This window comes from Cavia porcellus, unplaced genomic scaffold (genome assembly GCF_034190915.1).
Source record: "Cavia porcellus strain 051 isolate PalLab524CR breed Dunkin Hartley unplaced genomic scaffold, mCavPor4.1 scaffold_33, whole genome shotgun sequence".
In the NCBI taxonomy this organism is placed as follows: domain Eukaryota; kingdom Metazoa; phylum Chordata; class Mammalia; order Rodentia; family Caviidae; genus Cavia; species Cavia porcellus.
The window spans coordinates 12,622,880-12,643,636 of NW_026947516.1; the positions used below are offsets into that span (position 1 = coordinate 12,622,880).

Consider the following 20,757-nt stretch of genomic DNA (forward strand, 5'->3'; position numbering starts at 1 on the left):
AAGTACAGAACAGAGGAAGAGTTCAAAGAGGGCCAAGTGATCAGATAGAGTCGCCAAGGTCACGCCCATATGACTTACCCAGACACACTCAGAAATGTGTTTTACTGGTGATCTAGCCATCTCCCCATCCAATAAAGTTAACAATCAGGATTAACTATCACAATGTGAAATGTCCACACATGTCATCAATTAATTTCTTTTTAATGATACCCCAAATTTAAAAGTTGCCCCCCTCATGCAGATTTCATAGAAAGATTCATGGTTCTTCAAATCCAGATTCTTTTTTGGCTCCCTAAAAAAGCCCATAGTCCTTCAAAATACTGCAATGGATGAGGCTTGACATCCATATGGTGGTATTAGCTGTCTACCTGGTTAAAAGCAATAGGCTGGGCCAGGGGTATAGCTCAGTGGTACAGCCCCTGCCTGCTAAGTGCAAGGTCACGAGTTCAATCCTTTGTACCAAAAAAAAACCCCATATATATATATACATACATATATATAGATAGATAGATAGATAGATAGATAGATTAAAAAGCAATAATCTGGGTTCATTGTGTCTAGGTTCTACGAAATATTCTCCCTTCTGCATAAATATCAAGGTATAATTATACAGTGAAACTGCAATAACTGAAGCAACCAATAAGAGTGTGTCCATATTTCCAGAATCAGACATCATCAGCACTTTTGACACCTTTTTTTAAATGGTGGGAACCAAATAAATGCAGGAAGTCTTTATAACTGTGTCTCAATGATAAGGTTTCACTCTGCAGCCATCCTGAATAAAAACAACTATTAAGGTTTTTTTGAACAGGTTCATCTTGATAAGGGTCAAACTTTTCCCCAAGAGACGTCCATAAACTGCCACTCCCTATGAAACGAATGAGTAAGAATGCATGTGTGCCATAAATGCCAAGGTTTACATAACCGTTGGGCTGCCCAGGGCCACTGCAAATCCATGTGGGACTTATGTTTATCCTTGTTCATAAATACTTTTGAAAAACCATGATGATGGCAGAAGGCCAGCTCTTATGTTTCTTTCCAGGCTGCTGCAAGTTCAACCACGTGGTGTCATTCCTGAAATGTATGTTCCAGTAGGACAAGCCATGCAAAGAAGGACCAGTCAGGCAGGTCTAAACTCTTTCAATCAAAAGCACTTTACTAGTGAAAACACAGGAATTGGAATTACAAAAATCACCTTTACACTCAGTTGAAAATACCAAAGGATGTTTTTATTTTATCTATGGTTATATATTTATTGCTCACAAGAAGAACATCAAAATATTTTCTGATCTCTTTATCAATTCACTTTGTTTTCTTCTTTTGCTTCTGGACATTTTTGGATTGATGGAGACAGGAATGGTTCCACCATGCAAGTGGTAAGGACCAGGAGTGAGATTTAAAATGTATCATTTTACAGGGAACTGGTTAGTGATTTCCCACATTAGGGATGGGGATAGGACATAGGGTGGATATAATATTACCTCAAAGTGGAAAGTTTTAAACACTGTTATCTCAAAGGTCTCATCACAAGCCAGTGACTTTTATAGTAAACCACTGTGCAGTGGTCGAAGAACAGACAAGGATTTGAGGCCTAGCTTCATATTTACTAGGTGTGTACCCTTGAAACATACGTTGGTGCTTCGATTGCCTCATCTTTTAAGTGGTAATGATAATAGGACCTATCTCACAAGGTTCTTTTAGGGATTGAGATAATATATGTAGAATGTTTAGAACTCATGGATAGTATTCAATAAATATAAGCTGTTGTTACAACTCTAAGTCAGATGAATGTTTTTAAGAACTCTAAATCATTGCTTAATTTTACTGAATTCAAGCACATACTAACCACTGCTGTGAGTGGCTAAGGATATAGAGTCACGTGCTTCTGGCCTCTGCCCTTTTAGGTTTTCCAATTTTGTCACGCACATGGTCTTAAAATGCAATTACAAGCAAGCTAGTGCGTAGACAGGAACCTCAAGGAGGAACCAACTTACGAGTGAGAAACTGTTTCTGCAGTGAAGGTTGAAATGACAATTTTCTCTTTGCCAAATTAATTGGGTTACAGGTTGGCTCAACTGCAGTACTCAGTTGCAGCTGTTCCTTAACCAGCCGAGATAAATAACTGTCACTTTTCACTCGAGCAGTTATGCTTGTTTGTGATGATAAAACGTTAAGGGATAAAACCCTTTGCTTATCAGCCAGAAAAAGCTGACCAAATTCTTCCTTTTCCATTGTCTAGAAAACAAATTATACTAGACTATCCTCTTCGGCCTAGAGGGAAAATTACCTATTATAATTTGCATTTATATTAATAAATGTAGACCAGCATATTTCTGAATTGAGCGTGGAGGTTCCAAATATTTAATTAAGTACAATATATATGTAAAATATAACATTATCCACTAAGTGAAGTATAAGTCCTTTAATAGGTTTGTAATGAAACTCTCCTTTACAGGCACGTATACTATATACAGGTGGCACTGACATAGCACATGACTATTTTAAATGCAGTAATTAGGATAACCCATGGGGAGAGGGACATGACATTTTAAGTGATTTGGGATTCCTCAAGATGCTTAGGAATTTAGAGTCTTTCATAATGTGAGCAAACCTCAAATAAGACTTCTGCTTAGGATGACACTCTTTGTCCACACCCTTCCAACCAGTAAAATAAAACAAAGTAGAATAGTATAGAATAGAGCATTCTGCCCTTCCGTGTACTGTCTGCCACCTTATCATAGTGATCTCACCCAGTTGGCTGGGCTTGGTGCTAAGACATGGCCAAAGGAGGGGTCCAGAGGTGAGAAGGCAAACTTTCTCAGTCTGTCCCTGCTTCTCCAGTTCTCCCTTAACATACTGCCGGTGTCCCTTTCAGCTGATACTGGATGTCACAGCCTCTGGTACCACTGTCCTCTCCCTAGTATCAGTGTTCTCCACCTTGCTAATCATTGGGTGCCACACCACTGCTTGTTGGTTCCCTTAAAGCTGTCAACATATCAATAATACTTTACCCCTCAAGTTAAGCCTTTTTCAGTTTCTGGTCTGTTTCTTGTTTGGATCTTGATTGACACTAAACTTTTCTCTACGAATAACTAGCTAAGCCAGAGGGTGCCTTATCTCTTGAGGTAGAAGTCAAGAATGACATTTTGTTCAGGCCCTCAAAATGACATCATAACACAAATGGTTCTGTGAAAAGTCATGTACATACTTACAGCAATGACATAGGTTGCCACTTTCAAATTCTTCTAGCCAACTCAACATTCCATTTCTTTGCCAGACTATGATTACTCTGTGGGTCTGGTTAAAGTGGCCACAAAATTAAGGACTTAAAGCAATCTCCAGAGACTTGGCACTGTATGGAGCGGCACCCAGCTGGCATGGAATTGCTCAAGAAACAGAGCTGGGTGCTCCTCAAACTGGCAAGGTGCTTTTAGCTTCCTTATTGTACTTGGACTGAGTTGGATACATTCTTTACCAGATATTTTAGTCAGCTGCAGAAAGGGGTCATTCAAAAAGTATTTTAAAAGTTTATTCATATAAACTTCTTGTTGCTGTTTCCATGACAACTTTCGCCCAAAGCCACAACTCTAAATTCTTCTGAAAACCTCACTTCAGAAATCTAATTTAAATAATTCCACAAACACCCAAATTTTACTACACAAATTTTTACATTTGAAGAGTTGTAAGACTGTACTAGCCAAGAAGGAAAGAAAATCCTAACAGATTTTCATTTCAAAGGGTCAAGGAATCTTTCAAGAAAATTAAGAATCAACAAGCCCCTGATAACAGTAACCATATTTGAGCAGACAAAATGGTCTTATATTTTAGAGATAACATTTTGGTATTGAAATGTATCCCATATTCACATCCATGTGTAGATACTGCAGAATCAGAGATGGCGGTATCATACAGTGATTCATGACAGTCCTCATTTTGTTTGATTGAAAAATAGATTTTTTTATTTTATGGAAAAAAGTAAAAAAAATTCATAACAAAATAATAGAAGAATAATTATAGTAAGTACATTGCATATTGTTATCTCTAAAATACTCAGAATATAAAATATAGGCATAAAAATTCTCCAAACAATATTAGCACAAACTTTCTTTTTACTGAACTAAGACAAGCTAGTAGTATATCTTGTATTTTTTTTCTTTTCTCCTTTCCCCCATCCTAGTTCCTTTTTCTTTTTGAACAATTTCTTCCCATTTCACAATATCTGTTGTATATTTTAGAAGTTGTTTACTTTTTCAGTTTTTTTAAATTTAAAAACTATAGTAAATCAGGATAGAGAATAAAATAAGTAAATAAAACAACATTTGAGAATAAAGTCAAAATGCAAAATTCAAAGATATTGATGGTATTGGTTTTGCAATGTTGGTGATTGCAATCCAAAATTGGGTAAATACATAAGATCTTTACATCTCTTTACCCATCATCATAGCTTGCAAACTAAAACAGGCAGGGCTCATTAGCATTAGGTAATGTGGCAAAAAGTTTAGAAAAGGTCTCTATAATCCTCTCCATGGCAGAATGGATAGACCACCAACCATCTGTTGCCCTAGGATTCTTGGGAGACATTGAAATCTGATGGGACTGAGAGAGAAGATTTGGAACTGCTATTTCCTCTTTGCTTCCTTTTGTGTTTCTTTCAGTGCTTCTTGCATTATCTCAAGACCAAAGCAGCTCATATCACCCTCAATCAATGGGACTCCTCGCTCGTAGGCATTTGTAGATCTTATGTCCACCCATGAAGGCTTTCTGAAAACTTCCCTTTTCCTCATTTTGAGTTCATAATCTCTAACTTTTGACCCAGGCCTAATATATGTAATAAATTGGTATTCCAGTTACATATCAGTAGATTTAACAAACTAGACAAGGCTGCTGTATGTTAATGAATCAGGAAGTCAGCTAAACTATGACAAGAAAGAGAAGACAAGGAATATTTTTTAACCCACATTAGGAAGAACACCAGCATTGAGAGGCAGAGAATCAAAATGCCTAGGAGCCTAGTCTTCTGGAAGGACCAGGACACCACAGGAGAATCTCTCCCAAGTGTAAAGTGTGTGCTCTTTGTAACTGTGACTCACGTCTGGCAAAGCTAGCTCACATTTCGTCAATTCCATCACTTGAAAAGCAGGAAAATGCACATAATGCATTTGAAACAGTGACATACAAAATGGTCCCCAAAGGACCATGACTATGAAGTAAGATTCAGTCCGCGTTTCTCAGTCATGGCACTGTTAACAAGTGGACTTGAACCACTCCTTGTTGGCCTGAGCTTTGTATTGTAGGATGTTCTACAACACCTCAGTCCTCTCCCTACTAGATACTAATGACAACCCCTGCCAGTTCTGCTATCTGAAAAGCCTTGGGACATTGTCCCTTGTTTGAGAGCCACAGGCTGAGATTACTTTGAAAATATAAACTGAGAGACATATCGCCAGACCAAACAATAAAGAAGAAGCTTCCCCATACTTCTGACATCTTTAGAGGCTTCAGCAGAAATGAACACTAGCTTGTAAAACAAAGGACCTCTGAAAACCTGAACTAGATTGTCTCAGAGTCACCTGAGGCAAAATATCATATTGCGTTCTCTGGCAATTCACTTTTCTGCTGAATGCTAGCTTTTGTAGGATTTCAGTTCTTGCTTGCTTGAGTACTAAGTGGTTCACCATGTAAATCAATCAGTGGTTGGTTTCAGATATCAGAATCATCTCCAAAGCTTTTGCAAATTATTGACTCCAAGTCTGGTCCTTGGACAGTCTCATTTAGTAGGATTTAGGTAAAACCATGAAGCCAATATTTCATAGTCTCCTCTCCCCCTTTCACCCCACACATCAACTAACAGAGTTAAATTTGAAAATTCCTGGTACAACCTTGGTAAAAAGTGTCAAGCATCCAGACTCATCTACTCGTAAATACTTATTTGGTGTCTACCCTGTGCCAGGGCCTGTACTCAGCAGTGAAAATATGGTGAAAAAGGAGTTCTTCAGAATTTCTGTTGAATAAACTAACACACCAGTCAGGAGAGACAACAACAAATGTGTCACATGATACCAAGGATGGATGCAAACAGCAAAGGCAGTGGTTCACATGTTCTGATCTCTGGCAACTAAGGAGGTCAGAAGCACTTCAGAGAGAACATTCAGCAAAAATGCCATTTTTCTACCACTTGAAGGATGCAAAAAAATATGCTATACAAAACATTATAGGCTGCTATAATTATAGCAGCACGATTTGTAATAAATAAATCTTGGAAAAAACTCAAATGCCCATCAACTGAAAGATGGATAAAAAAGATGTGGTACTTTTATATAATGGAGTACTACTCAGACATAAAGAATGATAAATTCAAGGCTTTCATAGGTAAATGGATGCAACTGGAAAGTGAAATAAATCAGACTTGCATGTGTAAACACTATATTGTCTCACTAGTATAAAAAACGAAGGAGTAAATAAGATTCAAAATTTACAACATAGTAAAAGAGAAGCAAACTGCTCAAAGAGAAATTATACTGCTTGATCAATCCTGCATGCCTGTATCTGATAGCCTGAGCAATTGCTTTGAGGATAAAACCACAATCATTGTTAAATTCCCATCTTGTTGTTTTGAAATTCTGTATCGTAATAGTTTTTGTTATTGTTGCTGTTGTTATTGTCATTTAGCTTTGGTTGTTGCTTTTAAATTGTTTGCTTGCTTCTTGACTCTTCTGTGTGTTTTTTTTCTCTTTAAAATAAAAAAGTAATACCTTCTAGGCTGAAGGGACAACAAGTACAAAGACCCAGGGCAGGACTGAAATGGTTGATTTTGCAAAACAAAAATGACACTAAAGTGATCAAGCAATAGTAATCTTGGGAAAGATGGGGAAAGATGGTGGGAGGCAAAGATTATGCAGGAGGACTTGGAAGGCCAAAATCATGGATAAAGGCATTATTCTAAGTGTAATATAAACAAACCAGAGAGCTTGAAGCACCAAAATCTCCACTATTTTGCTTTCCTTTCAAAGAACTGTGCTAGACACAAGGATGGTCAACCATTTATTGAGATGTGAGAGTTTGTGAATGATTTAGATGGAGCAGAAATGGAGAATTAAGAACCTAAAGAAGACTTTTTATGATTGGACAGTACCTTCACAACCAAGGTGATAGTCAAGAGTGTCCAGTCTAGTTATTACAAATGTGGGAAACAGGAAAAGTAAATAATAGAAAAGACTAGACAAAGTATGCAGTTCATTTTCAAATGACTGAAAGATATTTCTACCATGCAGTGCCCAATAAAAATTGGGCTACTAGTGGTACGTAAATGAGTAGATTGATAGATGAGTCCCTAAGATAGCATAGTGTTGAGACCAAAGAGGCCTCTTCCAAATCATGCTCTAATTATAGCTGAAAATTTACTACACTGGGACGGGAGTAGTAAAGTAGTAGATAAGGCTGCCAGAATTAGTAGAAGTGATAAAGGGATTCAATAATGTCACATTTAAGTTGCAAAGGTTTTACTTTTGTGAGAAGAGAAATGATAAACAAACAGAGTGATATAAAAATGCCTTCATGAAAGTGAATGCTGGATGCGTAAGTGTGGATTTTGCTGAATTTCCAGATGTTTCCCCTGGCATCACTTCTGCCTGATAACTGATTCCGCTGTGTACAGCCACACCGTGGTGATTAGCCTTTTTATTTTTTTGTACTGGGAATCAAACTCAGGACTTCATGCTTGCCAAACAGGCACTTAGGCCGCTGAGCTAAATCTCCAACCCATAGCCTTTTCCATCTTCAGACTTACCAAGGAGCATCCCATAATCAGCACCACTGTATTATTAAATGAACTTAATGATTTACAAGCCTTTGAAAATTGTGTGCTCGTGGACAGTCAATGTGAAAATTTTGTATGAGCCATTCTGGTTAGTAGAGAGGCTCTCTGGGAAGGTAAGCAAGATAAATTTCCAGTAGGCTCCTTACAGAAGGCTTAAGTGGAATAGAGTGCAGTCAACATCCTATTTACAAGGTTGTGGTCAAAAGCACAGATGGTGGGGTAACTGCACCAAACAGGAAGTACGGTCACGCAGGGGTTCAGAAGGCGGGCAGCACAAAGGAGAATGAGCAGCTTGAGTCTCAAAATTCAGCCCCACCATCTGGATTCATACAATTACTCAATATATACTCATCAAGAACCCACTAGGTTGCTGGTACTCCAAGAGCAAGGACAATATATACCTACTGCTACTCATACAGAGTTTTTCACCTGCCAGTGAAACAAAAATTGAATGATCTCAATCCAGGGACTTTAGATGGTGACAACAGTGGATATTTGATCCACCTTTTTCTGCCACAGCTGAAAATGTACATAGGTTGAGGTTCCAGGTGAGAATAAACCTTCTAAGATCCACAGTAAGCACTGACTAAATTTTTAATCCAGATTTTTTTTGTATCTGCAAAAAAGACAATGATATGGTATTGAACTTACTGGATATTTCAAGATTTGCTTCTGTCTACACTGGTAAAAATAAAGAACTATTTGGTCATGTGATTTCACCATATGGATGGGCACATTAAGTCACTGAAGGCCTAACATTTCATTGTCAGTTTGTTACTGTGACATAGACAGAGAGAGGGAAAATTAAATTCAATTATCTCAGCCATCTAAATGACTCAGAGAAGCACTGTGGGATCAAGATGTGGATAAAACTCTGGGTTCTCTCACCAACCAGACCTGTGTCACCTTGAACTATATTGCTCTGATCTTGGATTTCTTCAACTAGAAAATAGGAAACGTGCCTAACCTTCCAGATGGATTTAATGCTGAATCGACTCAGACTGTGTCCAACACTTTGTATAAAACAGTAACAGTGAGTGAAAGTTTATGATGACCTGTGGTTTCTCTAGAAGAGCTGCCAGAAAATCCCTGTACAACCCATTCAAATTGAGTTTGAACAGTTCAATGTTCTCTCAAATAACCAATCTTCCCTTGAGCCACCATCTAGTATAGGTCTTCTTCATCTTTGTCTCTCTTGGGTTCAAACATGAGGATGTAGCCCTGTTCCTTTCCACTCTGACTTCATATTGGGACCAAAATGGGCTTGCCAAAATGAAAAACGATCAAGTTATCAAATTGACTTAGTTATTTTTCTCATTGTTAAGATAAGGTACCCAACACTCAAAGTGAAAGGGGAAAAGGTTTATTTAGCTCACATTTTGTAGAAGTTTTACTCCATAATCGTCTGGCTTCAAGGCAGGGTGTCTTGGCAGAAAACAGTCCATGGAGTCCACAAGGCAGCAAAAGCAACCAGGGACAAGACTCTCTGTCCCTTATATTGTATGCAGGTTACCCAACCTAGGGCAGGTGTAGCACTCATACCCTTAGCCCTGGTCAAAACTATGACAAACCAAACAGCATAGCAGTCACACACCTTTATTCCCAGCATTGAACACCCTAGATTCAGGCACCTCTGAAAAAAATCCTATGACTGCATGAGGCTTAAAAAGGCCATCAAGACACAAACCATAACAAAGACAGCAAAGAAAACACCTGACTGGAATCACATCAGTGTATGTGAGAAAACCATGGGAGGAATGGTTTTTCAGGAGAACATTAACCTACTGATACACTTTTTTCATTGTGATGATAAATAAGAAGTCAGTTGTACTATACTCTGAGAAAGTATAACATTTTATAAATCGGGAATCTCTTATTTACTTAAGTGTGTGCATTTCTCTCTGTCATATTTAGTGTCCATTTTAAAATATAAGTGAAGTATCCGTAACACTTCTTAACATTTACACTATTTAACTATCTCTTTGAGAAATTGATCAAATACCTGGCACTTTAATAGATACTCAGCACATGTTTGCTGAATGGATAAAATGTAACTGTCGATTTCTTCTATGTAGTCTCACTTTGGAGGAAAAAAGCATTGAAGAAAGAAGTTAAAGACTTGACCCCTAGATTATGCTTCACATGAGGTTAAAAATACTAAGGGAGATAATATATGGGAGACAATTATTTTCTAGGAAGAGAGACTAGAATACCCCAAGATTGTATGCTAATATACAGTGGGGTGATATATAGAACAAAGTGAATAGAATGTTTGCACGGAAAGACAAACCAATTTTTAGAATTATCAAAAGCCAAGTGAGAGAAGTAGATGAAGAGTGAAGCATTTGATCTTAAACCATCAAGGGCTAGGCTAATAGAAAAAGCAGCAAGTCGTACTTAATAATGAACATTCTTTCCACCAGGGACTGCCATGAGGCTGTGGATACAGCTGCTTTATCATTCTGAAAGATGTGTAGAAAACTTCAAAAAACCCAGAGACTTCTTTCAAATGAAAATCCCAGAAAGTCTCCCTGAAATCTTTTTTATAATCTTAAATCAAAATATATGCATATGATTATCTCTGTGCTTTTAGGAAACTGAGGCAGCTGAATTAAAATAATTTTAATGTTTGTAATGTGTTGGTTTCACATTACTTGCACAACTGAGGCAAGGGCCATTCGTACAATGAATAGACACACGGATTTTTTTTTAAATTATGGAAGCAATCCTCACCTTTCCTCCCCCACTTGCATTCTTATGAGTGGTGTAAAGAAACCTGAGATCACAGACAAAAAGGGCATCAGCATGCAGTTCCAAATCTGAACAAGAGGCCGAGTGGGCACAAACAGCACAGATCCTAGCTGCTTCACTGCAAAACGACCTTTGCCAAGAATTAAACATCCTTTATATTACTTGAAAGGGTAAATATCTGAGCCCCATGTGTCTCTGAAAAAAATTAATAAGCATCAGTAACTTGACACAAATTGCAAGACAAGCAACTATGAGCAAGGCAGAAAAAGAGCTATCACAGGTTCTGGAACACTAGCCTAGGAAGGGCTCTTGGTGACTTCCTAATTCAGGCCCTCCAGGACCTCTGAGCCTAGCTACTACCCTAGTCCACATCGCCTTCCTTCTTGAAAAAAAAAAATTTTGGTATGGAGGGGTAGATTTTACAGAATTCAAATTCCAGACAGAAAACTGTATTTGCCTTATTAGAAATATTGATGATGCTTGTCAAATTTCTGTTTTGTCTGTTTCCCTCTAGTTTTTAGAACTGGCAATCAGAATGTTCAATCTCAACAGTGGGAATCATTAAGGAAAAGTCAGTAAATTAACAGATGACAGAACAACTGCAATGTTTCATCTCCAAAAGCCACATCTCACAAGTGGAAAATAAATGTCTAAAGACCGGAGTAATGTAAACCTGCTGCCTGTCCCCTTCCTGAAGCTAGCTAGCATTAGAATCTTCCAAAGTAGTACTCATGTCACACATATTTATTTTCTTCCTTCTTGCGTGTTTTCCCAATTTTTTCAAAAGTAAACTCAGTTTAGAATCTGGTTTTGGTTAGTGATTAACCTTAAAATCTCAACTCCTTCAAAGGAAGCAGACCCCAAGAGCTTTTTTGTTTGTTGTGTTCCTTGAGGCACCCACAGCTTCTAGCTCAGTTCCTGACTTCGTACATCACCAATAAATATTTGTGAGATATTCAATCAAGAGGGACAAGTCACGATGAGGGAAGGAGAAAGACAGGAGATAGAAGACCCTTGACATTTCTTTTGGTCAGCCTTCTGTCCTCCCTGCAATCTCGGAGGGAAACGCGCACACTCTCTGCAAGGAGCTAGCTAGGTGCACCAGAGAAGCTCTGCGGCATTTCTCCAGGGAGTCTGGCGCCAGGAACTCAGGTCATAGGTGGCCATGTCCCTTGTCTAGCTCTGTTCCTCTCCTTTCAACGCATCTGATCTAAGCTGGCCCAATTTCAGCTCCGAGAGCCACATTTCCTAGCCCCGGTCAGCAAAGTAGCGACAGGATCCAGTGCCCCGTCCTGGGTCGAGCCCCTGGTCGCAGGACGCAGTAACTGCGGCTCCGACTCCGGAGCAAAGGATTACTGGCTTCTGGGGCAGGGTCCCCACACTGAAGGACTGTTAAGAGTGCAGCTGAGTTCTCGAGCAGGTGGCACTCAAGATGAAGCACCCAGCACACTCCACCACCACCACCCTCCGCCCCCAACCTCTGGAGAGCCAAAGATCTCATCACCTTGGCGCTGTCCCTTCCTAGGTCTACCAAGTGGCGCCCCCTGTCGCCTATGCACGCTCTGGGACACTCACCGCATAGTGCAGCTGAGGCTTCTCGCTGTGCGCTGGATCCCCCATGACCCCGCCAGGAAGAACCACGGGCTCTTGGGCTCAGGCTGGGCTCGTGGCGTCTCTGCAAGGTTCCCTTACTTCACTGCCATTTCGGGGCAGCTCTTGAACTCCAGTCCTGCTCCGTGCGCGCCTAGCGCGGTTCAAAGCTTCCCTGGCACACAGTCCCGCGGCGGAGCTGGTGGGGACCGGGAGGAGGCGGGGGCGGGGGCGGGGAAGGGGGAGGGGAGGAGGAGGGAGCGGCCGAGTCTGCTGCGATGGGCGGGCATTTAATTCCTTCCGCTCCTGGCGGGTCCTGTGGTGGCGGCGGCAGCCGCCAGCTGTTGGGGGCTGCAGCAAAGGCGCTTGCCCACGACAGGTGTCAGGCAGGCTGACGCTCCCGCCTCCTGCCACCCCGTTCCTCCCCGGCTCCCATGGACCGCGGTTGGCCAGGCTGGGACTTGAGCGAGGAGGAAAGCTTGGGTTTCCCAGAGACTTTCACGAACTTTGCAGGAGATGTGGGCCTGGTGCTGGAAGATCAGGAACCTTCTCCGGGGAGGGCTGAGTTTAGGGTTTTGGAAAGCCTTCTACTGGGATAGTCTGAAAGGCAGGTTCCCTGGGAGAGGGCGGGACTGAAATGGACTAAGTAACGCCGGCTGGAGCCACTTAGGGCTAACCGAGTTTCAGGACCCAGGGAGTCCGGGGAACCATGCTGGAAGGGGGAAGTCCTGGAGAATTTCCTGGAACGTGAGGACTGCTTTGGGAGCCGGGCTGGACCTGAGTCTATACTGCAGGGGTGCATCGCTGAGGAGACTGCTGGCTGTGCTGCTTTCTGTCTTAGTTCTTTGGTATAAATTGGAAAACGGTATTGCAAGGATTTAGAAATACAAGAAATATACTTTGTAATTATAAACGCTGCCAAGTGAACCAAGTCGTTTTTAACACACAATGGAATTGCACAGTAATGCTGAAAACTGGCCTCTGCTCTGAAATCCCCTCATGGAAATCTGTCCTTTCAAACACCTTATAAAAAATGGCCAAGTTCCCTCTTAGTCCTGACATTCTAGGATTTATGTGCAGCCTCTCAAGAGCCGCGTGAAAACAAAGAAGGGGTCTAGGATCAGAGTGAGACTCCAGAAACACACAGTGAATCAGTCCAAGCCCAAGAGAGATGGCTGTGAAGCAGATGATGAGTTTGGGGTGGTTTATAGCAATTCTTTAGGGTCCTACTGTACTGAGCTCTCTGGCTGACTCTGTCAACCTGATCCGTGTTGAGAGAGGGGTAAACAGACTGTTGCCCCTGTTTTTGAACCTTTGAAATTTCGCCGAACTGGATCATTAGCCAGCATATGATTATTTTACAATTGGCACTATAATTGTAATTAGCAGGACAAATGTAAAGACAGAGATGAAGGCACTCAGAATAATCTGCCATTAAATAATCCCATGACGGTTCATCTGCATGGAAAACTGTATGTTTCACTATTAAAGCTGATTGTGTGCCTACTCTTCCATCAAGCAGTTCCACATCTAGATAGGTAGAGAAATGAACTATGGTTACCAAGTTGGGGATCTTCTGGGGTGCTGGTGATGATCTATAGCTTGATCCATAAAACAACTACAGGAACACACACACACGTAAACATTCTCTGAGCTGCTAGTATAGTTCATATTAGTAAAACTGACACCCTTCACTATGTGTATTCTACATTGAAATAAAAAATAAATTTACAACAAACTCCCTGCCAAAAACAGGAACTTCCAACCAGAGGGTTGCCTGTCTTAAAACAAACGTAATTGCACTATTTACCCAAGTCTCTTGCCAAGTCTCCCTGCAGGGAGCTCTGCCCTCTTTCTTTTCTCTGCCATGGAGGGGAACAGCCTGCTTGGTTCCCTTGGAAGGCTTTCCCTGCTCTGTGACATGTCCAGGTAGAACTAGGAAAATGACACAATGACATCCTCTCTTTCCTTCTGCTCTCTCTACTGCAAACAACAAAACCAAGTCGTCAAAGACCCTTAGAATAAGGCAGAGAACCAGCACAACCTTTGCCATTTGACAGTCTTCCAAAGAATTACAGCCAGGCAGCCTAAGGAAAACATATCAGATGCAAGAACCTTAACGAGCACAGTATAGGGAACTATTTTACTCTGTGAGTTGTTTGAAAAGAGAAACTCCCAAGCCTCAATAATATTTTTTCTTCTTCTACATGCCCTGAAGTACTTTAAGCCCCTCAAAGATGGTTTCATTGCTAATACATATAAACAATATAAGGGAAGTCCCTGAGTTTTCAAAACCTTTACAGGAGTCTTCTGTGATCATTTACCCTGAGTAAGTCAGCTCTTAAAACTGAGTCATCTTGGATTTTGCTTGTATTCCACCTTGGAAAATGTATTAAGTCACTAAATGATATTATTGTGAAGCAAATGATCCATCAATACTAACATTTTAGGAATGTCTTCTGTCTTCTAGTGTACTTCCTGCTAAAGTATCCTTGATAAGTTGTCATGAAGTTTTTAAGTGTAATGGGGTTGCTTTTCCTCAGTTTGAAGAGTTTTGTGAGACAGGGCAAAGCATGCAAGAAAATAAATGTCAGTCCATGGTATAAAACTCTTAGATTCATCTCACAGTGACTCATCCAGCCCTCCAATTCACAGTCCATTTGCTCGAGGCTTAAGAATCAGGAAGGAAACAGAAAGAATGATCTATACAGAAGAACATAGGAGATCTGCTTAATCTTAAATCATTAAAATTCCACACATTATTTCTCTTTAAATATATTTTGAGGTCTATTTTAAACACCACTGTAGCCAAAATCTTTTATTTGCACATTTCTACTTCCAAGTCTTCTTCCTATGTTATTTCTTTTTTAACTCAGGCATTTATTAAATAAATATTTTTAAGTGCACACGATGCTCAGGTGTTGTTCTAGATTGAACTATATATTAATTTGGCATGAGGTTTCCAAATTCAAGTTTGATCAGTTAGAGTGTTGAAGAGAGATAAAAGATCAAAAACACACAAAACTTCACTGCAAAAAGGCTGAAATTCATTAAATTCATTGGCTAAAAAAGCTGCTTGGCTAATGTTCTCTTTGGGTTAGTGTTTTTTTTTTTTTCTTTTTTAAAATTTCTTGGATCATTATAATTCTCTCTAGAGGGGAATGAACAATAATCTGCGTGTATTACTCTACCAGCACCACCTCTAAGAGAAAATGTGTCATGTTAACAGGAGAATTTTCATATCTTCTTGTCCCCAAGTATTACAGTACTGCTAGGACCGAATGCTGCCTTTTCTCCCAGGGCACCGAAATTAAAATCCTTGCTTGCGTTCACTAGGCCTGCCTACAGGTTGACTTAGAATTTTCCACATTTGATGACAACCCAAGGGTGATTACTTTTTTCAGGAAAATTTTAATTAAATTTAGAACAGGAAATCCAAATTCAGAGCTGAGGAGGAGGTAATCAAGGGACAAGGCCCTTCTTGGAGGTCCAGTCATATTGCTATTAACAACATAGCTATGAGAATCTCTTGGGTGGGGAACTCTCTCCCCCAAACCCAGGGCCTACAGTCTTCTATCTTATTATCCTTCTAGTCCAGGACTAAGAGCAATATAAAACTTTTGGAATATAAAGTTTGATGATATATAATGTTCAATTGAATTATTATAAAACCTTTACCACCTCTTCACCCAGATCAAGGAATATAATATTGCTAGCATCTCAGATCCTCTATGTCCCCCACTATTTTAAAACATCCTCCTCCCTCCCACTGGTAGGTACTGTCTTTATGACAACATTAGTTATTATTAATGCATACTAATTAAAGAAATCAATGAGTTTCACTGTGATGTGTCATGTATATATCATGCTTTGGTGGTGTCTACTTTCCCTTGTACTCTTTCTTACCCTCCCCTCTCTCACCTTCCCACGGTCTCCTTCCACTTCCCTAGCGGAGTAGTCCCTCTCCCACTTTTATGTCACTTTTTGATTTCCATGTGTGAGTAAAAACATGTAGTACTTGCCTTTCTTGTCTGGCTTAGTTTGCTTGCTATGATTTCCCCCAGTTCCATTAATTTTCCTGCAAATGACGTGATTTCAATCTTCCCTATCGCTGAGTAGTATTCCATTGTGTTCATACCTTACCTTTTATAGTAGAGTTTCTCTGTTTAAAGTAGACACTCTCACTGTTGACATTTGGGGCCGATAATTCTTTGTGGTGGAGGCTGACCTGAGCACCTTAACATATTTAGCAGTTTCCTGGACTGTATACTAGAATAATACTACAGACAGTATTATAGAGACAGTATTACAGAGACAGCAGTTTTCCTGGACTGTATACTAGTATAATACTAGAGACAGTATTATACTCCCTAAACCAATTATGACAACCAAAACTCTCTAAGACATTGCCAAATGAATCCTGGTGCAAGAAGAGGAAAAGTCACCCATTTGAGTTTGAGTACTAATGTTTTTGCAGAAGTTGTGCATACATAAACACTAGAGCTTAGTGTTCCCTCTTTGCTAACTTCATATTAATGGATGCACAAGTATGTTTATATGCTACCAGGCTTCCTTTGCTCAGCACTGTGTTCTAAATTTCATCCATGCCATATGTATCTGCTATCCTTTCCACTGCTGCCTGGCATTCCAGTGTATGTGGTTACTACTATTTATCTTTTTAACTGCGGGTGGATATTTATGTTCTTTCCAATATTGAACTAATGAAAACCATACTGCCTGAACATAGCTACACCTATCTCCTGCATATGTGCATTTCTTTTTATAAGGTGCAAACCTGGAAATAGAGTTACTGGGTCATAGGCATGTGTATCTTCAACATCATTGGGTAGTTCCCATGGTTTTCCAAATGGATTGTATTAATTAAGATCTTTATTTACGCTTCCATATAAATAGAGCAAACTGGGTTTATAAAAGGCTGAACAGAGTTTAGAGTTGATTTTATTTTAGGTTTTTGTATGAGGTTACAAAGATGAGATTAAAGAATCTAAAGTCCAGAATCAGGCAAGAGAGCTGGTAAGTAGCTGAGGCATTTCTTGTCCAAATGCTCATGTCTCCTGAAACTGCAGAAAGGCCTGACAATCCTGCTGAGGCCCTGAAATCAGCAAGATTGTTCCTGTTTTTTTTTCAGGAGCTGCCTTTTTGCTCTATAGTCATAATTTCTTCCCGTTTTCTTAAACCCCTAAGAGACAGTGTCAAAGAAGAACAAAAGGCACCTCCTTCCTTCCTCCTCCAAGGAAATTAAAGAGACAACCCCAGCTAAAGAGAGACTTGGGTCCAAGTTCACTAAATAGAAGACACCTTGTGGTCCCAAGAACAATGCCTGGAACTGCAATCAAGTAGGATAGGCAGAGAGGAGAGAGGAGTATGCCCTGGCACAACTGGGGCTTCAGTCATTAGAATAAAGAGCATCATGAAGTCATACATCAACCGGGACTGGAAATGTGATGATCTAAAAAGCCAGGGAAAGTAGTCAAGCAAGGGAGGTTGCCAACACATTCTACTTGGTGTCTTTGCTTTGTCCTATTCTTATGATTTTAAGATATTCGCTGGAGAATTGTTACTCAGTGCCAAGGAATCAGGGAGAATGCCCTTAAAAGTGCCCACAGAGAGACATTTCTAAAATAAATGTTCTATTGGGCAATAAAGGAGAGCCACTATCCCTCCAGCCATGACTTTCGCAATGACAGTCTGAGAATCAAGAAGGCTGTATAATAGTGTCCACAATTGAAAGCTAGTCTCTTGCCTTCAACCCTCCATTCCCAGGCTTCCTTCATCTGTATGGTGTTTCAAGAGTCTAAGGCCTGCAGAATGCCCATGGCAATGACAACACTGTAGGCGGGAGAATATTTATTTGAAATGATAACACTTCTACTATTTATTGAGCACCTACATCAAGGGCCCTTAGCATACAGCAGATTTGCATCCTCAGAACAATGGTTTGAGGAAAGCATAATTATCTTTATTTTATTCAGGAAAGTAATTAACTTGTTTTGCACATCTAATACATGGTGGAGTTGGTATGAAAATGGAAGTTATACCAAATCTGTACATGTTTCAAAGCAGAAGCTCTTTTCTGTTAAATCAGATTCATTCATTAGATTGCCGATGCCTCTCCTCATATCTCCTAGGTGAGTGTTTTTTGAATGAGGATGATCTTTTTCATCAAGGAACTACGTGGCAATTTCTGGAGCTATTTTGAGCTGTCACAACTTTGGGGAAGTGGCACTTGTATCTAGTGGGTAGGGACTGGGAATGCTGCTAAGCATCCTACAGTGCACAAAATATCCCCCAACAAAGGATGATCTGGCTCTAAACATTAGGGTCCTGAGGTTGAAAATTCTTTCATACACATGAGGAATTTATCTTTTAAAATTTTCTACTTAGTAGGAGTATATCTCATACCCATAACATAGTTTCCTTAAGTAAATTTTGTCTTATAGTACTCAAGAAAATGAGGAGAAAGTTTCCCCAGAGAAGAAGAGTGGAGCTAAGCCTGGGACTTTTACCCAGCTGATATGGCATGTTGTTGGAGCACAAACAGATAGGTTGGCCATTTGTGGGATCACAACTGACAGCTGTAGAAGAGTCCTTTAGAGCACTTGACTATTTGCCCAAAAGCTTCTGTTACAACCTCAAAACTCCCTTGACTTAAAGGTTCGACAATAATATGAATGATGACACTTGGTATTACTCTGGTGTCAGGAGATTTCAGAGCAGTTTCACATGTAATTGTACCCTCCTCCCAATAAATCTATCTTGTGATTATGATAAGTAGCAGAGCATATAAGGCAAACGTTAAAAATTTGTTGTCAAGAGAGTAATAAAATGAGGAGAATTAAAGAGAATGTCCCTCTCCTGCCAAGACACTTAACCTATCTAGGTCTCATTAATCCAACAAATAGAGAAGATGAGCTAGGGAGTGCCAGATTCACAAGGAATGCTTGATACACAAAGGCTAAGCACCAATACTTTAGCAGGGGCTTCAGTGATTTTGTGTAGTAGGAATCAACCAAAAAGAATTGCTCCAAGCCTAATTCTTGGATTAGTTTTCTTTGGGACAATGCTTTATAAAGGTGGTTCCAAATTAGTGGCAAATTTACCCCCCTTCCTCAGATACATTTGGTAATATGTGGAAGCATTTTGGTTGTTGCAACTTGAAGTCAAGGAAAGCTACTACCGGTGTCCAGTGACAGAGGCCAAAAATGATGCTCAGTGTCCTACAATACACAGGAAAACCCCCACATACAGGACTAAAGGTGATCTGGCTCCAAATATCAGTAAGTAAAAAACTCTACTTTATGGATAAAATGATTCTGATTGGGATAATTCCAATAAATCAAAACCTAAGCATTGGACTGGGGCATTTTCATTATTTCAACTTTGATGAGCATCCTTCTTCACATTCACACACACATTCCAGATGGAAGGCTATTACCTGGACAGAATATGAGATTTGTCTTCCCTTTCAGCAGAAGGCAGGATGAGATTAAAAAGGGTCTAGAAAAAAGTGGCTAATCAGTGTATAGGAAAGAATTGTCCTCAGGGGCATTGACATCAGCAACACTTGGAGGTGGATTTTTTAAAATTAACTTGGAGGATCTCCCCATAACATGCTGAATCAGAATCTCAGGAACACCACTCAGGACTAACATTATAAGCTAAATCCCTTCATTGTTGTTATGTGAAGAACAGTTTGAGGACCGTCAATATGATAATAAGGTGCAGAAATTGAGACTTAGAAAGGCTTAATCTTAGTCTAGTGATTTGTCCGAGGTCATGTAACTAAAATGAGTCCGTGCTAGAAGCCATCCTAAGCTTTGAACTTAATGTTAAAAGAAGGTGGAAATACCCTTAAATGAATGGATAGCAAGCAAAAATCATAGCCGAGCTACAACCACTGAAGAAGAAATGAACACAACAGTTGGGCCAATTCAGCACAACCCATAGCCTGTTAATTAACTTGGCACATTTTCTTATAGTTTTGTCAAGTTACTTCTCACTGTCTTTGCAACTAAGAGTAAAAAAGAATGCTACACATGACTTCTTTCAAACTTCTTAGAATAACTGATTTTACTAAATTTTATTTTTCAAAACAATAAAATTATTTTCTCTCATGTTAACATATCAAGAAATGAAAATCACTATTCCTTTTCAATTTCCAAAGAGAAAACTCCTTCTGAAAAGTCACTTATACAGAAGAGTCTATTGTCTCTCATCTTTCCCATCTTGGCAACGTAAAGTTATCAGCCACCAACTCCCTATTGTCGATGGGAAAGTCTGAGGTATGAAAAAAAGAAGACGGTTTTTTGCATCATAATACATAATATGACAGCTTCTAAGCTCTCAGTCTGCATTGCTATAAATCTCATTTTTGCAATGGAATTGACTAAAAGATCAGAGGAGAGTCACTCTATAAAACCTGAAGGAAGACGTGAAGACTGATGAATGATTTGAGGGGATGTCATGCAAAAGAACAGAAAGTCTTTGTTCACTTTTCTCCAGAATGCTGGACAAAAACCAAGAGTGGAGATTATTAAGACTCAAGTTTTGGCTGAATCTGAGAAAGAAATTTCTATATC

General features: G+C 39.7%; 1 protein-coding gene across 4 annotated transcripts in view; it reads right to left on the reverse strand.

The window, feature by feature from the left end:
- The window catches only part of Arhgap6 (Rho GTPase activating protein 6), a 466,442-nt gene that overhangs the window by 227,637 nt on the left and 218,048 nt on the right, over positions 1 to 20,757 (reverse strand). The window contains exon 1 of one of the 4 annotated variants that reach the window (XM_063242885.1): positions 12,143 to 12,386. The exons of the other annotated variants lie outside the window; for them this stretch is intronic. Coding sequence (XP_063098955.1) covers positions 12,143 to 12,187 — 45 coding nt within the window. The 5' untranslated portion in view covers positions 12,188 to 12,386. Of the gene's footprint in view, positions 1 to 12,142; positions 12,387 to 20,757 lie in introns of those variants that run through there. 4 annotated transcript variants of the gene reach the window in all.